Source organism: Xiphophorus couchianus, chromosome 18 (assembly GCF_001444195.1).
Source record: "Xiphophorus couchianus chromosome 18, X_couchianus-1.0, whole genome shotgun sequence".
Classification (NCBI taxonomy): domain Eukaryota; kingdom Metazoa; phylum Chordata; class Actinopteri; order Cyprinodontiformes; family Poeciliidae; genus Xiphophorus; species Xiphophorus couchianus.
Genome location: NC_040245.1, coordinates 27,035,330 through 27,058,308, shown reverse-complemented (window position 1 = coordinate 27,058,308; position 22,979 = coordinate 27,035,330). Strand labels below are relative to the sequence as shown.

General features: G+C 39.7%; 1 protein-coding gene across 1 annotated transcript in view; it reads right to left on the bottom strand.

Moving 5' to 3' along the window:
• Positions 1–3,233: 3,233 nt before the first annotated feature.
• rtn4rl1b (reticulon 4 receptor-like 1b) overlaps positions 3,234–22,979 on the bottom strand; it is a 203,951-nt gene continuing 184,205 nt past the window's right edge. Inside the window, exons 2-3 of the mRNA XM_027999209.1 lie at positions 7,538–7,989; positions 3,234–5,940 (exon numbers count right to left, since the gene is read on the bottom strand). Of these exons, the coding sequence (XP_027855010.1) occupies positions 5,056–5,940; positions 7,538–7,989 (1,337 nt within the window). The 3' untranslated portion in view covers positions 3,234–5,055. The remainder of the gene's footprint in view (positions 5,941–7,537; positions 7,990–22,979) is intronic.

Below are 22,979 nucleotides of genomic sequence, written 5' to 3'. Positions count from 1 at the left end.
TGGTTTTAATTAAAGCCACACAGCGATGGCGGCGAGTCTATTAAAAAGCAAAGAAACGGGCACAGATAGTCAAAGGTTGCATTACGAGGGGGCGGGTACTTGCGGCGCAGCGTTTTCGGTCGGGGATTTTGGTCCCACAAAACGTTTAAAAAAAAAAAAAAGCAGCATTTTTCCTGTATAAATAAGTGATATGAATTTTTTCACGTTGAGACGGACTTCGTATAATAATGAGGGATCTATGTTCATAAGTTTGTGTAGAAGTCATCTGTCTGAGAAAGGTTTGCTAGAGCGCTGTATTGTATTTACTCATATTGTGTTCGTTCTTTATCAGTTTGTTTCTTCTCCGTTTCATTGCAGAGAGACGACATTTGATTATGTTTTATTTGTGTTTAATTTCTTTCCACATAAATTCAGATGTATATTTTTTCTCTATCCAGCTGCTCTGTTACAGACAGACTGTAGTCTCTCTCCCTCTGCCAATGTTCTACTCAGCTTCTTTTTTTTTTATGGTACCAGTTTCACTTCATTGAGCTTTTTAATTAAAATACAGCAGCAAATTCACTATTTTATGCAATTTCTCTCACCAGCTGTTATATAGAAAACCTTTCAGCTGATTTAGGCCTGACAAAAAATATATATGAACAAAAACTGCTTGTTAGATTTTCTTTGAAATGGAAAGATTAGAAATACATCTATTTCTCTGGACTACCTTTTGTAATAAGTCTGGTAAATGAGATTGAAAGAGTGACCGTGGGAGTACTTTCTCCCTGACTTTAGATTCTTTCTACAAGCTTTAAATTCAAAGTATTTTTCACAAATTTGTGGGTGTTTAGCAACATGGGCAACTTATTATGGGTGGCCAGTTTGTCACAGAGCTATCATACAAAGCCACATAATCATTTACACACAATTAAATGAAGTTACTGTAGACATGTTGCGATGTGACATCACACGTCCAAGATCCCGTCCCCTAGCTCCTTCCTGGAGGACAAAAAGCTGCTCACTGAAGATGACTAGCAATGGTTTTAGATGTCAAGTTGTCAACATAATGTGCAAAATTTTACATTTATGCATGATACCTAGAAGAAAAAGGGATGCAGTCGCTAATTGTCAACGTTACAACTAGATTACAAGGTCAGGAAAACGATTTAGCTAAAAAAAAAAAAATAGTAAGGAAGAGGGAAATAGGTCAGTTATGCTAGCTTGACTTTGACAAACGAACATGTAGATGTGCTGTGGAATTTGGTGGGTTTTGGTTCCGTTAAGAACAACAAAAAAGGCGACCCACACTCCAACTCTGACAGATCAGTAGAGCAGGGGTTTAAATGAGCTAATCTACCACCATAAATTATTAATAATCGCAAAATAAGCATCAGTCCTGAAAACATAAAACTGTAACGGACTGAATGTTCTGTCTTACTAAAAGTTAAACTTAAAGTTAAAATGCTGTAAGGCAAAAATGCAAAACAATGGCAGGACCAAAATCTCCATAGATTTTCAAGTCCAGGGTTTCCAAGTTGAACATTAATACTGAAGTACTGAAATTGCCTCCCTTTAGAAGCCTGTGAACTTTAAAACACAAAAGCTGAGCAGAAGGGCAAAAGTGAATCTATTCATGAACTGGGCTTTGGTGGTGGACTTTTATAAAGAAATAATTTGAATTCTAAATGTAGAATTGAACCAATATATTTACATACAATGTATAAAAAGGCTGACGAACCTTAAATCAGACGAAAACTTCCTGATTTAGGTCAGTTGGATTACCACAGGTACTTCTACTTGCTAATATCCCTATTAATGAGAGTTTTTTTTCCTTCAAATTCAATACTTAAAATAATTATTTTTAATTTTGTGTACCCTTGTGTTAAAATAGGTTGCTTTGACCCATCCGCCCCTGATAGAACCTAAACCAGTGTTGGAAAAACTCATTATTCCACATTATTATAATTTTGTGTTTTCTTGTCTACTAATCAACTGCAATTTCTTCATTATATTATTCAATTATCACTCATTCTTTCCTTTAATCTTATATTTCCATATATAACAAAGCATTTTGTAGCGAATGTAGTAGTATGCTAAGGGTACTGACCCATTTTCTCAAACCATCAGCCCATTCATTTATTCAGGTGAATCAAGGATATCACACTGACTGCCTACTTTTGGATTATTTTCTGTCCTGTGATCATAATTTCAACGGGAATTAGAATTTAAATAGAAAACTGCTTTGAAGGGCCATTAAGGGTGTTTACACACCTGATAGTCCACTAGACTCAGTTCGATTGGGGACCTAAGTTGCACCATTTCTTACATTTTCACTTTGCGTGGTTTTTCATACTGAACTCCATCAAACAATCCAAACTAATTAAAAAACCTGTTCACCCCTTCAGCTGTGGTGGCGTTGAACCAAAGAACTGCTCTAGGAAGCAACAGAAAAACTTTTGGAGAAGACATTCGCTCAACTTCCTTGTTCACAAAATGTAAACACAAATGGAGTTGCTCCAAATTTCAGCGACTGTAGGATTTCTTGTTTGTCTTTGGTAAAATATTGCAAGCCATTTCTCCCTCTAGTGTTAGACTTGCATGTTGCGTGCCCTCCGTTGTAGTCCACTTCTTGTTTATGGGACGGTCTCCAGTCCGCTTGCACCCACTCAAGCATTTGAACCGCACCAGAGACCTAGGTTTTTAGGCGGACTAGAGTTCGCTGTTTTGGTTTATTTAGCTTGCGCATTCATACTTCCCCAAAGGCAAATGAACTAGAGTTTGATTTAAGGGTTGGTAGGAATGCACCTTAATATGCAAGACAATAGTCGAGAAAATCTGCATATTCCATGTGATATTCTTAATTGTTATAACTTAAAGACCACTTTGATGAAAGAACAGCTTTCTCCTAGTGTCCTGTTGGCCTTGATTTTAGTTTGAATTTTTTTTCCCCCCCGGTGGTTGCTGAAAGATTCTAATACTTACTCTTTGTATTGTTGGACAGTCTTTTAGATGTGTAGGAAGCCGAGGTCTAGTTAATGAAGGCAGAAATAGTTCAGCCGGTAGCATCTAATCAGAGACACGTGGCAAAGTATTGCACAGACAAACAGAGAACTGAGTGAGAGCAAACCCTAAAATATGCTGACAGAATATATCTTTGTTTAAAATAGATTCAAGGGAACGTTGTTTATTTTCTGTTTCCCCCCACATTAGCCAAACGCAGCAAGAATAAACAGTCATACAGACTGCAACGGTAGACATAAGAAGATATAGACTTTAATATCTTTATAAACATTTTTGTGCTGTTTTCAATGATAACTTACTGAACAGTTTATCCATGGTAAAGAAAAAAAAAAAGATGAATAGCCATACAGCAAGAACGAGAAAGAAAAGGATGAGGAACGATTCAAAACGACGGCTCTAAAAATAGAAACATGAAAAATAAAGAAGTCAACAGAACAACTCAAACACTCCCCTTGATGGGAGGAGCCAGAAAACCCTGTTATCATTGTCGATGTCACTGATACTGTTTTTTCTTGTAGTAATACAGTAGAATGATTATCAGCACTGTGAGATGTCCTCTCGTCTCCGTCGTTACTGATACAGTTCACGCCGTCGATACAAACACTTTTATTTGAACTTGTGACATATTTCGAGGGAGGCACGAAAGCTCCAGAAGTACAGCGAGTCGTCCCGTAACAGTTTTGCACTTCCCTCTTCAAAGACGAACCGTCTTGTAATGAAATCCTCGTCTCCACGGGGATCCGCAACGGTACATGAAGAGGCACAACTCTGCTTGAGCCCAGTTGGAAAGTTGCTCCTTTTCAATTGTTCCCTTTAACTGTTCATTGAGTTATTTAAGGTATGCCCGTGTTTTTTTTTTTTTTTGTTGTTTTTTTGAAGGAGTCCTGTTTTGTGTGTACCTTTTGAGGTTGAGCGATCAAGGGAAAAGAAAAAAGCAAAATGGCTCCTCGCACTCTTTACGAAGAAACCCAGAAACTTCACCTCTGACCTCTAAGGCTCATCTTGGCCCTGCAACAGGTTGTGTATCGGTAGGTCCGTTTTGTGTCGTAGGAAAAAAAAAAACAATCAAATGAACAACATCTTACACAAGATATAGACAGACTCCTCGATATTCACAGCTTGATCCCCCCAAGAGACGCACGTTTCCAAGCAGATGAAAATAGCAAATGGCAATCCTTGTCATCATGAAGCAATTAGCAGCTTAATCTTCAGTTGCACAGAACAGAAGAGATGTTAATGAAGATGGAAGAGAGAATAGTGTGCAGAAATACTGTGCAGGCAGAAGGTAGATTAGCACACGAAAAAAGTAACAAAATGTCTAAGAAATATATTTCTATCATCTGCTACAGCTTAGTAACTCTGTGTGAGTTTAATGGCTGTTCTCTTTATGGCCAATACAATCTAAAGGCAATGGGGTTTTTATTCAAAACCTTTCAGTGTGATATTCATTGAGAAACTGCTGGCATTCCAACGCTTTAAAACAAGGAGTTGCACTTTACAAAATTTAGAACAGAAAGCTATTAAAAGCAAAAAAAAGTCTCAAACGGAATTATTTGTTGATTCCTTGCTGTCAGCGTTACCATCTTCGACACAACGAAGCTAAAGCTAAATTGTCTATTTGAAGACATTCAGAGCCACTTAGCTAGCAAGTGTTAGCTTGAGTTATCTTATGTCTCTTACCCATACTTTCTTTTTATTGAATTTTGGTTATCCAAGCTCTGGTCGAGTAAAAAAAATAAAAATAAAATAAAACACCAAGATGTATGGTGAAGAAATCATACTGGCATTGGCAGTGCAAGCTTAGTGTGCATTGACTTCCGATCATTTTCAGTCTGACTTTTTGTGCTCTGAATCTTTCCCTCACAAATGATTGATGCTTTTTGATATCGTCTTCAGTTTGAACAATAAAGCTCCCTACAACATTTACACATATAGTCACATTCACACACATACATAAGAGACACAGGCCTTGTAGTGCAGGAGCAAGAGAGAGGTGTTGAGGCTGTGCTTTGCCTTTTTTTTGTCTGTTAGATTTGTTAAACCCTCTGAAGGTCAGCGGAGAATGTGGTCGATATTTGTCACTATCAAGGCCACAAAGAGTGCTTGGATATGTAGTGATGCCTTGGATGAGAGGGCCTTATTGTTGGCTTGTTGTACCCCACTGGGGGGGCGAACAGTGGTCCGAGGACACTTGTGCTTTCTCTGTGTGACTGTGCCATCTGGGGATGTGTGGTCATGTTTTCGTCCCTCTGTGAAATCATGGGAGGAATCATCCTTTTCTGACATGACCTCCTTTGAGTGGTGAACCTCGTTGTCACCCTTCTTCTTGCTCCCTCGATTGCGAGGCTTTGTACAGTTTTTAGGCGGCCCGGGTCTCAAGAGATCCACGATATGGGTCTGATCTCCAGAGCCGACTGCGACTCCACGGTTCATGGAGGGATTGACCGTGCCAGAAAGATTGTTAGTCTGCGATCTGGACTCAGAAACTGTCGAAGAACAATTGGAGAAGTCCTCCATGCGCAGCTCTTTGAGGTCTTTCCCAACCATGTTGACCGGGGCCTGGCAGCCGACCGAAGAAGTCGAACCTCTAAACCTTTTCAACCATTCCCAGAGCGAAAGGGCTTTGCAGTCGCATGACCAGGGGTTGTCGTTGAGGCGCAAGTATTCCAAGGCAGGAAGCATGTCCAGGCACTGTCCAGACAACTCCACGAGGGTGTTGTTGAACAAGTAGAGGGTGGTGAGGCGTTTCAGGTCATGAAAGGCCAAACAGTCGATCCACTCAATCAGATTTTTGTGCAGAAGCAAACGGTCCAAGGCTCGAAGTCCTCTGAAGGTGTTCTGGTTGAGGCTCCACAGACGGTTTCCGTGGAGGAACAGGTGGCTGAGGTTGTGGAGATCCATAAATGTGTCATCCTGCAGATACTTCAGGTGATTATCCTGAGAAGACACATAGTGGATGGATTGTAAATTGTAATGTCTTACTTTGCTGTTGATATTAAAACCTAAACTTATGTCCACGTGGCACAAGGTTGCAACAAGCACTCAATATAATACATTTTATATTCCAAATAAAAGTTGTCAAGTTTTCTGGGATTAAACAAATAGAACTAATTTTGGTAGTTTAACTAAGCTAAAACAAGAAAGTTTGATCTGATTTGACTTCAAACTATGAGCTAAATTTTTTTATTTATTCAGATGTAAATATCTGGTTTCAACGGTAGCTGATAATTACATAATTAGCCACTATTAACACAGAAACACAGTAAATACAAAATTGGCATAGTTTGTAATCACCCAGAGTTTGGTATCTTAAGTCTGCGATGTATGGTTTCGTACATTTGGAGTTGGATTTAGATAATTTCAGAATCTAGAATTGGCATGACTTGACAGAGGGTGTGCTTTTGTTTTTACCACGAGCGTACATGAACAAATTTTAAATTACTACTTAGACATGGCAATCATTTTCCATGTTGTCAGCGCTCTTCTGTCAGACTCTCATGGTGACATTAATCAGTAGAGACAAAGCTCACCTTGATTAATATATATTAGCTGTTCCAGACTTTCACAGAAACAGCATTTATCGACCCAACATGAGTTGATGACTATGTTGGGTAGTTTAGCTCTTGTTTTCTGATCTTTGGAGCATCTTCTCATTTATCTTTAAAGAGAAAACAGCCAGAGTCTTCCGTCAACAGTTTCATGGCCTCACCCCACTGTCGGTGACGGATCATTTATAAAACATTTATAGAAACATTGCAACCCCACTTAGTAGTATGTCTCAAAACTACAGAATATCCTTGAAATCTGATTGGCTCCCTACACCAGAGCTTGTTCATATCATATCTTATATAGATCAGTGTTTTGTCACCTACTTCATGTCAGTTGATGTATATGATTTTTATTAATAACAAAAAACGACCTCAAACTACTGCACAAAAAAACTCTTTATAAAGGCGAAACGAGGGTAATTAAGTAGTTGTCTGCAATTTGTAGTCTAACGATTTGATAATTTTGACTTAAAGTTGATAAATAAGTTGAACAGCAATGCTAGACTAATCGTGTGACAAGAAAAATTTAAGCCCCTGTTTCAAACAGGTGTTTCGACTTTGAGTAAGTTGAATAGAGTTAGCACGACAATGCTAAAAATAGTTGTTTAAGCAACACTAAGCTAATCAGGCTAATCATGTGACTAGAAAATGTAGCCTGTGCCCTAAGCCACTGTAACAAACAGCTACAGGTGTTTTGACTTTAAATTGATAAGTTGAATAGCGTTAGCATTACAATGCTAAAAATAGTTGTTTATGGTATGCTAAGCTAAACGTGACTAGAAAATGTAGCCTGTGCCCTAAGCCACTGTAACAAACATTCTAAACAGATTCATGTGTTTAGTTTGGGTAGATATTTAGATGAAATTTTCTATTTCAGTGTGCCACCCTTCTACCCGCCCTGACTCTGAATTCTTGGATGGCGCGTCAACAAAAACAAAACTTGAGGTCAGAATTCAAAGTTTTAACAATGTCTGTTCGAAATGTACCTGCAAATAGAGGTACTGTAGATTCCGAAGGCCTTTGAAGATGTTGTTCGGAAGTGAACTGAGACCACAGCGGTACAGGTGAAGCGCGCTGAGCCGATTCAGGCCATGGAAGGTATCTTCGGCCAAAGAGCGCAGGTGGCGGTTGTCTCCGAGGTCCAGCTCCTCCAGCAACGTGAAGCCGTGGAAGGTGGACGGCTCTATGTACGTGATGTTGTTGGAGTAGATCCACAGAGTGACCGTGTTTGGGTTGAAGTGCCCTCGTAGCAGGCGGTGGATTTTGTTGTTTTGCAAGAAAATGCGCTCGCTGTCTGGAGGGATGCCGTCAGGGATCGACAGGAAGTTGTGGGCCTGGCAGGAGACGGTACTGGGCGCAGTGTAGCATATGCAGTGACGGGGGCAGGACCAGGAAAACTTGAGGCCACAGAGAACCAGCAGGAACTCCAGCCCACAGCCTGTAGAGAACAAAGACAGAGACGGAGGTTAAAGGTGCTGTCCCACTAAACAAAAATATGAGTGAATAAGAGCAAACCAAACCCAAACATATTGAACATTTTGATGAATTTAAACCAGCAAAGTATCAAGAATTTCTTTTGTTGCTCTTCTGTCATTATTATGTTTAGCAAAACTAAAAAAGAGGAAAGAGGACTTTGCTTTTATTCATAAAGTAAAATTAGCTCAACTCTGTATTTCAAGCAGCATTTAGTTCCCCAAACCCAATCAGATTTTGTCCCAGTGTTTGACACCAGGTCAGTTTTGTGACGGCTTCTGTGTTCAGTTCTACAGGGTAGTTCAGGTTTTGTGTTTTTTAGAGTTTGCTTTATTTTGTTGTCAGTTGGAATAAAATCTATTGTAATGCATCCGATACACTTTCTGTAAAACAAGATATGACACTCTAAATCTGTTTGGCTACCTCAGTATGAGTGAATAAAATATATGTTTTAATAAAACCAGTGGAATAACTACTCAATCTATGTCAAAATCATACTCTGAAGCCAAATATGTCTATTATAGTGTACTGTGGTAAATATGGACTTTATAAACATCAAAGCTGACACAAAAAGTTAAAAGCAAATTGAATAACATTGGTGAATTTTGTTATGACATTGCTAAACTGCAGCTTTGAAATGAGTGTAACTTGTTTGCACTCTAAAAAAATTAGTAAAACCGCTGAATATAAATGTGATGAAAAGGATAAAAATGGCTGGGGACAAATACAGAATCGCAAAAATTCACTGCAACTTCAAGACCTTGTAGTTAATTACATTAACAAAGGAATTGTTCCATTTACTTTCACTGACAAACCAGACTTTTAATTCTGAACCAAAAATCTCAATCTTTGCTGTTTCACTTTTGACGACCTGACAGAATAGCCACAATGATGGACTTGAAAGTTTCTGCCTGTTGAAAAAGCTCAGGTTAAAAAGTTACAAAAAAAGTGACAAAAATGTTCTCCACATGATTTTTCCCCCCCCAAATGTATTTTGCACGTTAGTGTAAGTATTTTGTTTATTACTCAACATAAATCAGCATTTGAAATAGGAGATTTCACACATTATGATCCCTCCACATTTGCTTCACATATGAGCATAGTGGTCACAAGACACACATTTACAAGTTACTACACAAAATGAAAATGATATGGAAAACAATCCAATTTTCCATATGTACAACATGTGAGGAAACCCTTTACACGCATTTTGTTTTTCACATGAGCATTACGCATTTCTACCGCATTAGAACGCAAAGTAAATGCCACATTGAGGTAAGTGTCCACAAATTACTGCACAATGATTTCAAATGTGTTCATATATACTGTATATTACTACATAATAAAATTAGAGACTTTCAACACGTCAAAGACAAGCCTTACATGTTATGACATTATTCAGTTTCAACACGTTTTTTTTTTTTTACAAGAGAAGCATGTTTGATCATGTGTCAAAATGTAATTTTCCGTTACAACACAATATAAAATAAAAATGAAAATGATCTTGTCTCATTTACAGTTTTATCAAAGTTCACTGAAGAAGAATGGTCTGTCCTGGACATAGAAGCTTCATTGTACATTGAGGATTAACTCAATTTATAATTTTCCTAGAGTTATCATTTGGGATGAGGGTGGTTTAGCTGAAAGAGAAGTTACTATGTAATATAAATGCCAAACTAGTGATGCACTGATCCACATTTTCCACTTCCGACACCGATACCTGAGGTTTACATCTTTTTTTTTTTTTTTTTGCAAACATAGACATAAATGTACTCAATTCTAAACTTATTTGATATCTCATACAGCACATTTAAAAACACCAGTAGCTTCACAAGCTTGGTCTAACATGTTAAACAATTTGTTCAGTCAGTGCAATTAGGAGTAGAACAGCCAATGTGAAATAAATAAGAAACTTACAAAAACAACAGGTTGACTAACTTGGTAAAACATGTAAAAATTAAACTGCAACATTCTTTCAAATTGTTCAGAAAGTGCAATTAGGAATTCTAAAAATAAATAATAAAGCATGATGTTGATCAGAGCACGAGGTCTAGAGTTAGACTGAATAGATCTGCCCTTACGGATCTGGCACATTGTCACTGAAACCCAATCTAGATTTTTTTTTCAATATGAGGACCAATAAAGATATTAATATCACACTGGTGCATCTCTACAAAATACTACATCAGAGCACAATGTGGTATATAGAGTGAAACAATAGACTTTATTGACAAAAAAGTCAAGAGACTTCTGAATTCTCTGTTGATTTCACGAAGCAGTATAATGTCTCTAATATTTTCAGCTCATGGCACAGAGCATGGTACTCTGCATATGGCATATGGACCCTCTTGCTCACACTTTACCACATTAATCCCACGAATGCGCTGCCGCCAACAGAACGAACGTACTTAAAAGATAACAAACAATAACACCTGCTCCTCCGAGTCACGAGACTCTTCGCTGATTCCGATTGGTCTCATCCGACACATGATGCGGCCCTTCCAGGAGTCGCCCCTTCCAATATTCTGCCACCGTCGGGAGACTCCTGATTCCTTGCTTCTGCGTCTGCTGGTATTACTTTCCCCACAAGAGAGGGCTTGTAATTAGTCAGTTTGTGCTGCTAAATGGGCTGTGGAATAGTTGCAGTCAGCTGCTCTGGAGGCACTTTCCGATCAACGACACGAGTCCCTCAGATGCACTAGATAGGAGATGGGACATTTTGCACAGTCTCATCCCAAGATGAGCCCAATTCAGTCCATTACCAAGGTTCCATCTGAAACCCCCTCCCTCGGCTTGCCTTCTAGTCAATTTATTATTCAAAGCAACATGGAGCCTGGATACACTGTCCTCCAATCGATATCCCTCTGTTGCCTTTTAACCCACCCTGTAATCCCAGGTCTTTTATGCTGGAAATTCAGTCTTGGGCATTTTCCCGGGAGACAAGCCTATTTATCTGAATGTATTTTCTTGCCAAACTGTGGCTAAGCTGTGACATTCAGCGTCTGACTCTGCTGACCTTTAGCGGTAATTCTCCCGTTTTCTAGTCGCGCTTGCCGGCGCGCACGTCGAGCTCGCGTGTCACCTGAACGGGAGCGTGCTCTCACGGGCAACAAATCTAATCCTATTTGTTGAGCTCTGCCACTGGGCGACAATGGAAGACGCATGCAACCCTCACTAAGCCAAAAAAAAAGAAAAAAAAAGTGCTCAATAAATGAGGTGATTCTTCATGGCTCAACACTATCAAAAGGGGTGGAAGGTTAGTGACAAAGGTGGGGAAAATGTTGCACCAGTAACCTTGTCCTACCCTGAGAGGACCCCCCCCCCCACACTCTGATTTTTGCTATCACCAGGACCTGGATGGCTCTGTCTGTTATGTGCCATGTTCAGATTTTTCACACCTTCAAGCCTTAACGAGAGCGCCGTTTCGCTACTTTATCACTCTGCGGGTGTTTTCCTCTTTACTTGCCATTCCCATGAAGACGCATCAAGCACGGCACCTGCTGACTTGAGTAAATTGGTGAAAATGTAGGTTTTTTTCTCTCTCCCCCTTTCCGTTTCTTCTGGGAAATAAGAACTTGCTTTATTTATCAGACAAATAAGACAAGACAGTAAATTTTCCAGCCGCACCGCGAGGAGAAATTTGCATTAAGCGGCGCGCACCTGGTATTTGAGATGTGGCTTCCTAATTGTTAATTTTGGGTCTCAGTGGTTCACAATTTCTTGTGAAATTGTGACCCTCGTGTAAGGAGGATTTTTAGCAAGAATGTTTTAAAAAAAAAAAAAGAAAAAAAAGGCACAAATCAAACCTAAGCTGCCGTTTGCTTTTATATTTGTTGTGAGATTAGATGGCTTATTTTAATCACCTGTCATGGCAAGGAGTTTATCCAAGAAAAAGAAAATTATCTCCTCACTCCAGTAATTATTTTTTCAGGCCCTAAACTTTTTCCATTAAACCCTTCCCTCATGCATGTCTTCAATAAGAATTAGGTAGCAGATCTCTAACAGAAGAATTATCTGAGCAGGCGAGAGACAGAAAGCGATAAGCCTGATACACTGGGAGAGCGTGGGGGATTGAGAATGTAGATGTTGCCGAGATAGGGAGACAGTTTAAATCAGTGATCTGCTAATCATGTTAGCACCATAAGGATGCACCTCCTCTCTGCTTGCTCGCCTCAGCCTGCGAGAAATAAAAAAAAAAACATCGCAACTAATTCCCTTTTCCTCTAAAACTGTAGCTGCGCTTCTACTATAAATGTGCGCAAATCTTTGTCGATATTCTGCCAATGTTGGAAAAACACAATTTCGCAACTGCTGTGTTTCCACTAAATCTGAAATGAAATTAAAATCATACGTGAATAAACTTGCTCACGCGATAAGTCAGTAAAAATAGAGGTCACATGAGATATATTCATAACTCAGCCACGGCGCTCATCATCTATCAACCATCAGAGGAGATGTCAGTGTCTGATTCGGGTGTTGGAGTGACGACACCCTTGCGAGCGGCTGCGTATGCTGCGTTTTGGAGAAACTGTGGTTGCTAATTTTACAGAAGGGCTAAGGATTCAATACGTTGAAGTGACAACTTTTTATGAACTGTGCCAGTCTGTGAGAGCTCTGATGGAGCTTGTTAGAAACAAAAACAAACCATCATCCTCCTACTACTTCCTGTTGTCTTCTTCATGGTTTTCTCCAGTAGTAACATAAGGCTGTTGATCACGTGACTTGTGCGGTGTCATAAAAAGTGTATGAGGTTACGGCTGAAAAACCACCTCATCCTAGCACAAGAAACTTTTGATCAAATAACATATTTTTTCAAAATTGGTGTGTTTCCATTAAGTTAATTTATTTTCTTACTTTCAATTTGCGCAATTTAATGGTTAATGGAAACGTAGGCAGTGTTTTAGAGGAAGTATGTGCATTTGTATTGTGTCCTGTTGACCCTGAAACTGCTAAATAAAATCCAGTGCAAGAAGTTGACTTTGGAGGCCAAAACGTCCCTCTGAACATAAAATCCACACCATCAAAACAACTTACTGTTGCAGGGAAACTGTTCTATTTTGAAAAGAAGAACGGGCAAAAACAAGTTCAGTCTCCAAAGGTGAAAATCATACACTAAAACAGCCAAAGCGTTGACAGTATATCCCAATAAAACAAATTCAACTTTTTAATTGTAACATCACTGAATGTTAAAATACCAAAAGCAGCGAGAAAAGCTATTAATAGCAGCGCAACACGTCTTCCTCAACTCCCTTTCTCTCTGTGGAGGAAATTTTTTATTTTATTTAATTTTTTTTACCCTCATCCCAGGTGAGGTTTTAGACAACATGAATATATAATGTGGAAGCTCTTTCTACACACTGGCTGGGAGCAGTAAACACCCATTTCCTTGTTTACAGCAACACTCAGAGATCGCGCGTGCTCTCCCTTCGCAGCTGGCACCGCGTTCCCTTCCTCTCTGACTTGAGTACCTGACAGCTCGCCCCGTGTAATTGCACCAGTAAACGCAGATGTAAACACAAACGCAATCGCGCAACAAGACACCTCGTACATTACCACCACTCGGGTTTCAGACTGGATGGGGGCCGAAGGGGATGCACTGTGACGCTTCGGGCTGAGATGTAAATGACGCAGCTCACGACGGCGTGACGGCATAAAAGTCTAATTAATGTTTGCTTACACGCTTACAGGCTTTCAACAGCATGACTGGTTTTCTGTAAAAAAAAAAAAATGAGGAAAGGCTGTTCTTAAAAATGGTTGACGAAGACAAAAAAAATCAATGTCTGTTATAGCAGCATTGTAAGCTCACACACAAAAAGGAAACCATTCAGCTTCAGATTGCATTATATTAATAGCTAAGGACGCAACAAAGCATGTATATGCCAATTGCGCCTATTTGGAACTTGGCAGAATAAAGACGCAAGCTCACATACACAGAGAGAGATAATGTGTTAAAATAGTAATAAAAAAAACTGTGCAGCTATTTGTGCTCTGGCCCCGCGTGTTAACACCCTCGTCGCAAGTCGTTGAGCTCCGAGTCGTTCTGTGAAGTTTTGACTTCACCTCCGTTTACCTCTCCAACTGTTCCTGCGGTTACCAAGTTCCCATGTTTTTCAGAAAGTAGGTGAATAAGTGAATAAAACAGAATGCCTCGGGTCCCCTCATCACCCCTCCCCTCCCACCCGGGCAGACAATGAGACGCGAATGCGTAGAATGTCAATGTCGGATAGTTCATACTGGATTTGCCCTCATGAATAACACATCTTCGCTAATAGAGGAGAAACGGTACGCCTGTACAGCTGCGTGACTCTACCCATCATTAGACTGGACAAACTCAATTTCCTGTGTCTCTCCAAAGACCCTGATAAACACTCTTGTTGTTTCGCTGCTGCCACCAGTAGACTCTAAATTGCGTCCTCACTCTGCACCGCTTGCAATAATACCCAGGGATGCACTGGCTGATAACAGTAGTAAAAGCACACAGGGACGTGTTGTATTGTTGCAGAGGTTTTATATATCTCTTTAATTAACGGGTCTGAATTGATGTAAAGTATGTATATTTCCATTTGGTTGGCTTCAGAAACCAATGGGGGTGTACAGTGTCAGACCTTTGACGGATCAGAAATAAATATCTTGACTCACGTTTTGAGCGTCCTGACAGCCACTAAATTATTCTCGTCTTTCAGCCAATTTGAAGCGCTCTACTTTTGTTATTCTAACTTTCCCCTATGCACAAATGTGACTTGTAATTAAAACTGGCCTTTCAGTTTTGTCTTTGACTGTTTCCCCACATTTCTTGTTTTTTCTCGGGACATCATAAAGTTGTTGCCTGTAAGCTGTTATGATGACAGCAGCTGGTAGCTTTAATTTGCACGTCTTAAGGGATATACGTTGTACAGTACCTGCTAGATTGATTTAAAAAATAGTTAGCCTGAATACATAAAGAAAAGGATCCAAGTGAATAATGGACAAAACAAATGGAAATATCTTTTCTTCAGCAAAAGCGATTGGTGAAAAAGTATCAATTTCAAACAATTTCTGCAAAGGGAAGCCACTATTTGATAATGTAGAAAATTATTATTATTATTATTTTTACCCCTCCAGGGGGTCTTTTTGTGGGCTCTAGTGTCCCTTATATGACAGTGGGGCTGACAGGAAATGGGGAAGGAGAGGGGGGAAGACATGCGGCAAATGTCATCGGGTCTGGGAGTTGAACCCGCGACGGCCGCGTCGAGGACTCAAGGCCTCCAAATATGGGTCGCACTAACCACTACGCCACCACGGCACGCCCGTAGAAAATTATCCAAAATACATTTGGATGTGAGCGCAACTTCCTCCTCGGAGTGGCGACAGATTTTAGCGGTGGCAGGATTTCTCTTTTGTCTCTGATGAAAGACCACGAGCCATTTCTCCCTCGAGCGCTTGTTTGGGTTTTATTTTCCCAGAATGCCCTGCGCTATAGCCCATTTCCTGGTTTTGTAGCGGTCTCTGGTTTGCTTGCCGTTCACATATGCATTCAAACCGCGCCAGAGTTCACTTGAACCGAGACCGAGGTTTTTGGTGTACCAGAGTTTGCTTTTTTTTGGTCCGCTTCAAAGTCTGATTGCGCCCTCACATCTCTTCAAACGAGCTGAACTTTCCAGGCAAACAAACAGGAGTTGGATTACAGTAGACTTAACAGGGCTGGTGTGAACGCACCCTAGATGTGTAAGGTGCAAAATGGAAATGGGTGTAGGTCAGTTACAGGTATCAAAGCATAAAGTTACAGTTTAAAAACAACAACAACAAAAATTCCTACCATTTCTTTGGTTAAAAGTCATTTTACTGAGAAGCTCCAAAGTGGAATTAGGGATATTATACTTTATGGGAAGCAGGAATGTAGCTGTTTGGAAAACGAACAGAGACATTTGTGATGTGGAAGCTGAACAAAGCTAAATCTTCATTCTTATTAAGATGATTGCATTTTAAAACTACCAGAGGCCTCTGTTAGCTGATGGCAGGAAAGAAAAACTCATTTTTTAAATCTGCAACATTTCCGGTCCGTCTACTTACTTTTTCAACTTTGTGATTCCAGAGTAAACACAGGGACTTTGATTTAAATTATTAAATACTATGACACATTTCTAAAGTAAATGCCTGACAGCCTTATCTTTAACGATTCTAAATGACTAATAAAATAAAAATAGCTTAATGTTTGCAGGATGAATAGTGCGGTTTACATCAAATCCTTTTTTTCTTTTTTTTTTAATGCATGTTTATTTACGTAAGCCCCAATTTCACAAGAAGCCGAGCAATGCCAGCAAATCAGCTTCTGACAATTGTAAGTACGGGTCAGTGATTGCACATTTCTTTTTATTAGAAAGGGCGGAACGAAAGGGGGGAAAAAACCAAGCACTTATTCTTTGAGGATAAAGAAACGGCAATCACTGCCACACGTAGAACCAAAATAATAATAATATCTTCTCTCAGGCTGATTCTCATTAGCATTTTTAAAGAATTTCTCCGTTGGCTTGTTTAAAAGCTCAGATTCGGCCCGTTATTTTCCGCCGGAGCAGAGAACTCGCAGATGAACGTTGCTGCCAGCAGCTGTGACCAACAACACTTAGCTCGGAATATTTGTTCCAAATTATTATTATTTTTTCCCCCCCCTTTTGTTTTCACAGTTGCCAGAAGAATGTTATAGACATCGTCTCATTTGGCATTCCTCGGTATGACTGCCGGCGATATTGCCTCTGAATATTCTTGCAGTCAATGAAAGGGAAATGGGTGAAATAATGAAGTTTGTGCAGAAATGCAGCAGAATAGAAATATTTGCGACATAAAGGCATTCATTATGTTGCTGTGCTACACTTCTGGTGTAAAAAAAAAAAAGTGACTGCTTTGGCTGTTTATGCCTTTTTGGAAAGCACCTGAACTAGTTTCTCCCTTTTATATATTCTTGGTTGAATGTAACGAAGAAATTGGTGTTTCATAGAAAGTATGTAAGGAAAATCAATGGAGATGGGACGAAATGGTGCATAATAAATTCAAAAACCAAGGCAATATTTCAGAAAATGATGCTAAATGGTAAAAATATAATTTAAATAATGATAGGGTCAACGTCTACCTTTCTGTTTAAGACAGTAGTTTAAGTTCCAAGTGAGTTTCAGGCCGTCGATGCTTCTGCTATTGATATGCATGGGCTTGTTCTGTCCCCTGCTTTGTTTCTGTGATTTGTTCCCTGTGCATCAGCACATGTCCTGTGAAACTGTAAGCCGTCAACACTCTGGCAGTGTCACCACTTCCAGGACATTCATTTGAATACGATCGCTCTGTCGCAGTAAATAGTCAAGGCGAAACCAGCGGGAGTTCCGACCGGAACGCCAACTAAACCATTATCAACGACATAAGCTAAGAAGTGATATTTTGAGGGATTTCAGAATCTGAGACTTGGTGGTAAGGCCTCCTTTACAGTGGGCTTGTGCATAAATGTACAAAGTGCAAAGAGAAAGGATCTTTACCCGGGGTCCTTCGAAGGATGCAGACCCTGAATTCGGACACGGCTCAGGTGTCTAGAACCCCTGAGTGGTTGTCACGGGAGATTCAAGGATTCCTCAAACGCGCATGAAAGAATCAAAGTAACCCTCCATGTAGGCTTAGCATTATAGCATTATAACATGACATAAAACTACAAAAAATCTATTTTACACAATTCTGCCCCTTTAAATTAAAATTATAATAAACTTATTTTACTATTCTATGCATATCCTATTTAAAATAATACTCCCCCACCTTCCCTTCTTCATAACTTTTAAATACAATGTGAGGGCATCTCTTTGCTTGCTTCCCAAACAGATTGTGAACTCTGAAGTCTGAAAATGTCCCAGCATCCAGCTTATGTGCACAATTTGGAGGTATGCACGCTTTCCCGTCAACCTGGGAACCTGAGCACTGCGAGCGTAGTGCAAACAGATGTCTGTGTGCATTTTCTCTCCCCCTTCTTTTTGTGGCATGGCATGTTTCAGTTGCTTGGTGAGATTCGTTTTGCTACAGCCTGTAGCCTGAGACGCTGTGCACATGCTGAAGAGCCGAAAGCATTTCAAATAAATGACATGGAGTGTTGCCAGCCTGGTCTGGGCGTGGTTGGGTTGCAGTGGAAACAGCACGGCCATTACTGTTTCAGATTGATTCGATTAGTAAACCGTGCAGGTGTGTGGGAGCCACACAAGAGTAAGCAACTGCTAACGCCACCAGGCTCCAGCATTGGGCATCTAGAACCCAGATATTCTACAGCAACAAACAACAAGCCACCGTCTCACCACAGAGGCTTTGTGCTCTCACACTGTACAGATACCACTCATGTTTTGGTTGAATTTTTAAAAATGTCTTTGGCAGTTTAAGTCCAGTTTGAAGGAGGTCTTAATGAAGAATTAAAATAGGATCTGACCAACAAATGAAGAAATGTCTACAATATGAAGGGTTTTAACTAAATTGGCTGGAAGACGATGACAGACATTCACATAATGAAATGCTAGTTTGAGATAAAATGAAGGAGGCTGATGAAAACATGGAGACGTAGCGGACAAAAGAAAATCCAAATTGTGAAGCAGATGGGCTTTGTTCACACAGCAGGCCTTAATGCTCAGTTCCATTTTTTTTCTGTTGAAATCCAAACTATTTACTTTTTGTATAGTTATTCATATTACTAATCAAATACGAGACTTCTGTGTGAACGATTGACGACTCCAAAGCGACCCGCTTGTACAGAAGAAGAGCGTAGGCGTCACACCAGCAGCGCACCTCTAGTGGACGCCGCTGTCTGCGGTTCAATTTTAAAGTTTTTCAGAGCCATTTTTATTTTTTTTATTGTCACAAAATCATAACACAAGAGAAGCTAATTAAAATAAAGATCATGCTTTATTTTTTATTAGCTTTCTTTGTGTTATGAATTTGTAATGACCTTCTGTAGAGAAGTGTGGATATGTAGTCAGAGCTATGAGTAGTGAAATTGTGATGAGATGCTTTTCACTGACACAGACTTCTTTCATGATTACAACTTTAAGTCATTGTTTATGTCCAGGTTTACCATGTCTGGCTTCTTCTGGGGTAGAATTATGATGCACAACTCACATTAATGGTGAGAAAGTCAGATTAAATGCTACATGACTGGTCAGACTTCAGGCGTTTTGAAAACAATCAGACAGTACCACATATGGAAGTGGCACAGTTCGGATTTTCTGGGTGAAAAGATCAGAATTGGGCCGTTCAGGCAGCCATTAAAAAGTCTTATACAGGCCAAAAGGAAAATCAAGTCGCCTTTGGTCGCTTTGCGAATGTAGCCATATTTGTACCTAAAGCTGCATACATAAGAAATGACAGCATTTCAAAAACAACACAACTACCAAACAAAGACTGTAGCAGACCCAGAGCACACACCGTGACACAGTTTTCTGTCAATTTGGCTTTGCTTCAAAGGAAGAGGAAAGCCACGCGGAGGCTTGCGTGGCATGTAAAACCTTTCTTGGCCTGGTAGAGGAGAATTCCCCTGAAAGCTCGATGAGTTAACAATGAAAATGTTTCCAAGTAAAGCGAAAAAAAGCCGAGGTAGCAGTCTTTTCATCCTTGACAAACCAGTTGCTACAGCTTGTTCCCAGGCATTATTTCTACCGCCACAGTGACGCAAATCCATACCCTGACTAATCAAACCTCTTCCAAATTATCAGCTGGTATGAGCAAAGCCTTTATTAGAAATATTCCATCATTAATCGTAACTTTCTTTGATTATTTACGGTGTCAAACATTAATTGCTAGGCCCGTTTGTTACTTAAACCTGGGTTAAAACGACTCGGCCGCGTTGTTTTTTTTAGGGCCTTTTCTGTCCCTTTGATCACCAGAAGTCTTTAAATTTAAAATGGAAGACATAAAATAATAAGCTGGAGGATATGAGGAAAACAACGATGGAAGTCTCTCTCTCTCTCTCTCTCTCTCTCTCTCTCTCTCTCTCTCTCTCTCAGCACTGCAATAACATACAATCACATAAAAAGCAAGCAACAAACCGAGATGAAGTTAAACATAAAACGACCTGGCATGATTGTGTGACAGCCACGTTTCATAAGGTGACAGTTCAGAGAGTCTAAAAATAGCTGAGAGAAAAAAAGAAGAATCACAGAAGAACAAAAGGAAGCAAACCGAGTGCCGAAGCGGATAAAGCTCATTTCATTTAAAAATAGTATTTGGGAATCCGAGCGGCATGGTGGAAGGGCGACGCACGCACGAGATGAGCCACATATGTTTGATTTCCACACTTTTAATTAAAAGACTTCTGTGCTAATTCCACTGGTGTTTGGATGCCCGTCTGCATCTGCTGGATCTTTTACTCCTTCTCACATGCAACCAAATACACAAACTCTGCATACGTAAAGCACATACGTACCTGGCTACGTCTGCCAAGTCGCCTGCGGAGGGAGCAGCACCATCAGCCACCGACTATATCCATTTATCATGACAGGACAAAAGCCAAATGATTCAAATATATTGCACTCCCTGCGGCGATACTGTACTGCAGCGGCAGGACTAAGCTAAAGTAATGGGTCTGCCAAAACTGTGTAAATCATCCAAAGTGTATCCATATGTAGTTTATATGCGGCGGTTCTATTAAAGTCATAGAGGGCATTTATAACGGAATTCCCATTGATGGTGGGGCCAATAATTATGTTTCGCGTTGACGGTTAATGACTCTCGGAGGCGTTCAGAAGCCTTAAGGCTCCGTGTGTACATACTGTTTGACAACATGGGCCAACATTTGAGCAGTCGCAGTAAAGTTCACCGCTTTTCAGTGGAACGGACTGTATCAAATGGGAATCCTGAGATTTGAAAGTCAACTTTGTAAAGGTTTCCATACGAGTTTCGATGAATCAGACTCGTTGGACATCCTGCCCAAACAAACAAACAGAAAAAAAAAAAAAGCAATTTGCTTTGACTGACACAAACACCAGTCAGAGAACGTTGCCTGTGGAAGTCAGCGCAGCAATGAAAGCTTTAATCTTGACAGAGTTGTGAATATGAGTCAATCAAATGCCTGGATGTTTGTTTAACAGCAGCTTAATTAGCATTTTTTCACACTACACATGGTATAGAGGCCCAAAAGGCACAAAAAGGACAAATTAGTTGAATACAAAAAATAAAAAAAACAACTGAAGGGCACTGAATGACAGATGAGAATTAAAACCAAATTCCTATTTAAGGCAAACGCCCTTATCTTGGTTGACACACTCTTAGGCAGTTACAAAAGAAACCCACGTGTGAATGGTTTTCTGTCTTCTTCAAAATTTAACATAGATAGGCTTTTAGCGAAAATGTTTAGTAAATTAGACAGAATCAAAGAAAAGCGCAGAATTGTTAATCTGTGAAACAGATTGGAGGCCACTAGCTGACAACTTTTCACCAGCTGTGTGAATTTGTAAAAGTGTAAATCCCATTGCTTTCTTTTAGGTGAATGACGGTAATATGGCTTTTATTTTGAAAATCATAATTGCTTTTTTACACTTGTGTGCCTCAGTTAATCTGAGCTTTCAAGAAATTAGCTATATGCACTATATGTTTCTGTTTCAGACTTGTGTCGTAATGCTATCCCATGAAACCGTTTATTTACTAAAGGTTATAAGAATCTCATTCTCGCTCATGGATACGTCCAACATGGAGTCACCCCCGGCATATTTACTCGACTGGAGCTCTTGTTGATGAGGCGACTCTGTGAGAAAGTCAGTTGTTTCCAAGGGAATGCCAAAAAATGTATCCTTTGTGAGGATTCTGGCTCTGAACGATAATAGGGTAAGAGCTGTAAGAAAATCTACACACGGTCTAGTTTTATGTGGTAATCATATCGAAAAACTTATTTACTCTAACGTAATACTGTCTTTGAGGAATGTAACCTTTTTACCTTCTCCTCAAAGCCGTTAAAGGTGCTTTTCACATCCTGTTTGTGTTGACAAAAACCAAAGACTGATACTGGTGGAACCAAAAGCTCAATTTAATTCTTGAATTAATATCTACAATGCTTTAGAAAAGTATTGGCTTCTCTTCATATTTCTTCTTTTTTGCTTTTATGTCACTCTCGACCGCCTCAGATCATTAATCAAATTTTAATATCACTACAGACAGCATGAGTAAGTACATAGAACGCTTTTTAAATAATTAATTATTTTTAAGAGGGCTCGTTGTAAAAAGTAATAACCCACATTGATAAATTATGAAATAAGCACAGTTCTTAAAGTATTATGTTAAATTTCACTACCACACCTGATTATTATAGTTGGGGAAAGAGAAAAGGAACTTTAGGCAGTCAAAGTTGTGTTGTTAAAAGTAACAGATAATTTCATAAAAGGAACAACAGCCAAACATGGTGGTGGTAGTATGATGGTCTGGGCCTGTGTCATGTGCTGGATGACTTTTAAAGGGGCAGTATTATGTAATATTGATTTTTTTTTAGCTCTACATCATGTTATAATGTTGTTCTCTCAACAACACACCTGGCGTGTTGCCTTGATTCTTTCAGACAAGTCTGAGAAATCGTTCATTCTCTCATGGCAACCATTCAGCTGTGCAAAACATCACAGCTGGTGTGAGGAGGAGATTCGTTTTTCGAAAACGAAGCTCCTCCTTTTATAACAACTGAAGGTAACATAGTTACTTGATTGTGCCACGTAGATGGCACCGTGTGGGTGGAAATGTTTCTCAACAGTTTGTGAAAGACTCATTTCCAGCTACCACAAATCTTTGTTGGATGTTGTTTCCATTTATGGGTTCAGCGAGAGTTTACTATTATTTCACAAAGTGCCAGACAAGAAAAGGAATAAAAAGAGTGGTCCAAGTCCACTTGGAGTGGTCCAAGTCTGTCCTACGGCTAATTTCAAATTATTTCCTAATTTTTTATGGTTGGTTGTTCAATTCCGTTCAGGAAAACCGCTGCGGGTCCAGCTA